Source organism: Triticum urartu, chromosome 7 (assembly GCF_003073215.2).
Source record: "Triticum urartu cultivar G1812 chromosome 7, Tu2.1, whole genome shotgun sequence".
NCBI lineage: Eukaryota > Viridiplantae > Streptophyta > Magnoliopsida > Poales > Poaceae > Triticum > Triticum urartu.
This window is the reverse complement of record NC_053028.1, coordinates 234,988,605-234,991,888: the sequence shown is the minus strand read 5'-3', so window position 1 is coordinate 234,991,888 and position 3,284 is coordinate 234,988,605. Positions and strand designations below refer to the sequence as shown.

Sequence of the window (3,284 nt, the reverse complement as noted above, 5' to 3'; positions counted from 1 at the left end):
CCACCATCTAGGTAAACAGAAAGATTCCTGCCCAGCTAAATAATTGGTAACCACTCTTTTTCTCGTTCAAACCAAACTGACATCAATTCCAACCTAAAAGCAAATAGGGGGAAAGGAGAGCTCAATTGTATATGCTATAGATTAACCACGCTGTAGACAAGTTTACTGAACAAGGCAACCTTAAAAGCGTATTTAAAGAGCATTTTTATACCCCATAAAAGCCAATTGACGTATAATATGATAATCTAATAACAAGGCTAAATTTGAAACAACTGAATATGTAATTAAGTAGTGATGTCATTTGATGTATTCTGCTTTGAGCTAAATCACTACACCATAATTCTTCTTGACAGTAAAACAAAATTACTGCTCGTCGGAATGTACAGAAAAACGAAGTTGCGAATGGCTAAAAATAGATTCTGGCACATAAATAATTTTCAAATTATATCTACTAGTGTCATGATGAACACTTACTGTCGTACAATGGTTGGCAGGACAGAACAATCTTCATGGTCATATGCACCTATCAGTTGATGAAGGATAAAGAGCATCTCATGTAACTTAGTTGATCTTGTTGCACCCTGAATCGCTGCCTAAGCTTGTCAACATGTGGCATTAACCTTTAACTGGTCGTGAACTTCCAAAAAAATTGGTATTCCACAGCTCCTGGATTGAAGCGAATTTGCAAGAGTTCTTTACCCCGCACTTTCCATCATTGTCGCTCCTCCTAAAGTATTCAGCCTCGGAAGACAATATGAAGTTAAGGTATTGCTCACTCAGATATGATCTAAAGCACAGCAGCAAATGCTCAGTTTGCATAGCAGCAAAATAACAAAAGCAAACCCAGCAGTTCTGTAGTAATGCTCAAACAGGCTGTCAAAATTCTAATATAGCCATGACCTTAGCACTATATATCAGACCCAAATATAAGTCTGGAACAGCCTCTCTCTAGGTCATGACTTCAAACAGCAATACTAACTTGGAATTTCAACTTTTCTTATACGTTCCAAAAAATCCCCAGTTAATTTCCTCAATTCCGTCCGAAAGAGCCTTGAACTATCAAGAAGGGTGCTTTCAGTCGGTGACACTCTGGCAACAAGAACAAAATTTTCACCATTACCAACATCTATTTCGTGTAACTCAGAGAAAACCTGGTGAAGAACATCAATCAGCCCTTTGTAGAAGGATGCATCAGCAGCAGGAGGGATTACATTCAGTACCAGCACTCCATGATGATGTAGAATTCTGCGTGCAGCAAGAAGGATGCTTCTATGGGTCATCTCCAATGGCGGCGCACTGACACCACACATAGCATCAGGGGAGTCAAGATCCACCATAATTGCACTGAATTTCGAATCAGGCTCATCTCCATGTGCAAAATCCTGAACCATTTGAATAGCATCGCCAACACGTACATGAAGGAACTCATCCTCCACCAGTCCAAAATAGTTCCTTGCGACGTCTAGGACAACACAATCAGCCTCAACGCCCAGTACATCGAAGCCAAGTCCCACTCTGATGGACATTGGAAGAGCTCCACCACCAACGCCAGCGCAAAGGCACCTCGGCCTTGCACCTGACCGAGCATTCTCCTCCACCGATGAATCAATGAGTGCAAGGCCAGCAACCATGGCCTGGAGGTAAGGCTGGACTAATGGTCCACCCACCTCAGGCTGTAACGAACTAGCAGGCCCCTCCTCCAATGCCTCCAACAACGAAGAAGAAGCAGCGGCAGCAGCAGCAGACATTGGCCGGGCAAGGCGCACCTGGGTCTGTATAAGGCACGGCATGCGCTTGAAACGCAGCCTCCGGCGCAACTCGGCCGGGCCAGGAGCGCAGTCCACGGCCACATCCTCGACAAGCATCTCGCCGACGACAGGACCGGCGACAACCTGGACAGGAACAAGCCGAAGGAGGTCATCGTGGAAGGAGAGCAGCGGGACGTCAGGGATGGCACCGTTGCCAAACGCAGCCCTGGGGCAGAGGGCCAGGAGGAGCGGGAGGAGCCGCGCGCGAGCAGGATCCGGGTCCGGGCGAGCGGCGGCGCAGCGAACGACCCGAGGAGAGGGAGCGGGGATCTCTGGGCCGACGAGTATAAGACGAGAGATTGTGCACTGGGATCGGGAGGAGAGGAGGAGGTGGAGCTGCCCGGCGCGGGTGGAGAAGATCCAGTCGCAGTGCCGGCCGGCCGGGACGAGCATCGCCGCCGTCCGCGGGGAGGGCGGGGATGGCGCCGCGGGGGCAGGGGAGTCGATGACGGCCACCCGGAGGAGCTCCGCGTGGTCGTCGGCGTTGCCGTAAGGGTTGGAGGCATCGTGGAGGAGAGGGTTGGGGAAGGAGAAGGAGATGAAGCGGGAGGGCTCGATGTGCTGCAGCTGGCTCAGCTCCGCGCACACCGCCATTGAGCCGCGAGGGCTTTCCGGCGGCGCGAGGTGAGGGAGACGGCGAGACGTCGAGCGCTCGCAAATGGTGGGGATTTTCCTCTCTCAATGCTCGCGGGACCAACAGCAACAGCCAACAGAGGACGAGACGTCAAGACGGTAAGAAGTGAAGGCTATACCTACAAATAATGCCCTATAATTTTTTATAGATTCTCTCTAATGTTCTGATTTCATTCTTGTGTTGTTTTAATCTGAATTTTTCTTCTTGTGTTGTGTTGATATGATTTTTTCTTTTCGTGTGTTGTTTCGATGACCTGCTTAGTTTTTTTTTTTGAATCCAAGGCAAAAGATTTGCCTCATATATTAATTAAGAGAGGATCAAAGAGTTATAGAGTTAGAATAAACCCCATATTACAAAAGGATTACTCTCCCGGCATGATCAAACGCAACTTCTTGACCCCTGCGGTAGACCAAAGCGCCGCTTCGCATTTAGTGTTGGCTAGAATTACGAAGGGTGGAACACTTTTGTGACGGAAGACATGTGCATTTCGCAGGTTCTAGATGGTCCAAGAGGTAAGCAATACAAGAGACGTCATCGCCTTCCTGTTGGGAATGAAAGAGTCCGAGAGGCCAATTCGGATTTGGTGCCGGACGGAGGTGTCGATGCTTACGAACTGAAGCCATTCCTTGATCATGCCTCAAAGCCGAAATGGTGAACCAACATTTGAATTAAAGGTGGTCAATCATTTCTTGCTCACGTTGCACAAGGGACATAGTCCACAATTTGCCCACTGACAGTGTGTACCCACACAATCTCGTCCTCAATATCCTGCTGCAGATGGAAGTCGTGAATGGTAGACCAAAGTTGCAGAAATTGGAGGAAATGAGCTAGTCAGAAGGAGT

General features: G+C 48.4%; 1 protein-coding gene across 1 annotated transcript; it reads right to left on the bottom strand.

Moving 5' to 3' along the window:
- Positions 1-417: 417 nt before the first annotated feature.
- Positions 418-2,538, bottom strand: LOC125518481 (eEF1A lysine and N-terminal methyltransferase). The gene has a single exon (XM_048683312.1). The coding sequence runs from the start codon at positions 2,400-2,402 to the stop codon at positions 975-977; it is 1,428 nt and encodes a 475-aa protein (XP_048539269.1). The 5' UTR covers positions 2,403-2,538; the 3' UTR covers positions 418-974.
- Between the last annotated feature and the right edge of the window lie 746 nt (positions 2,539-3,284).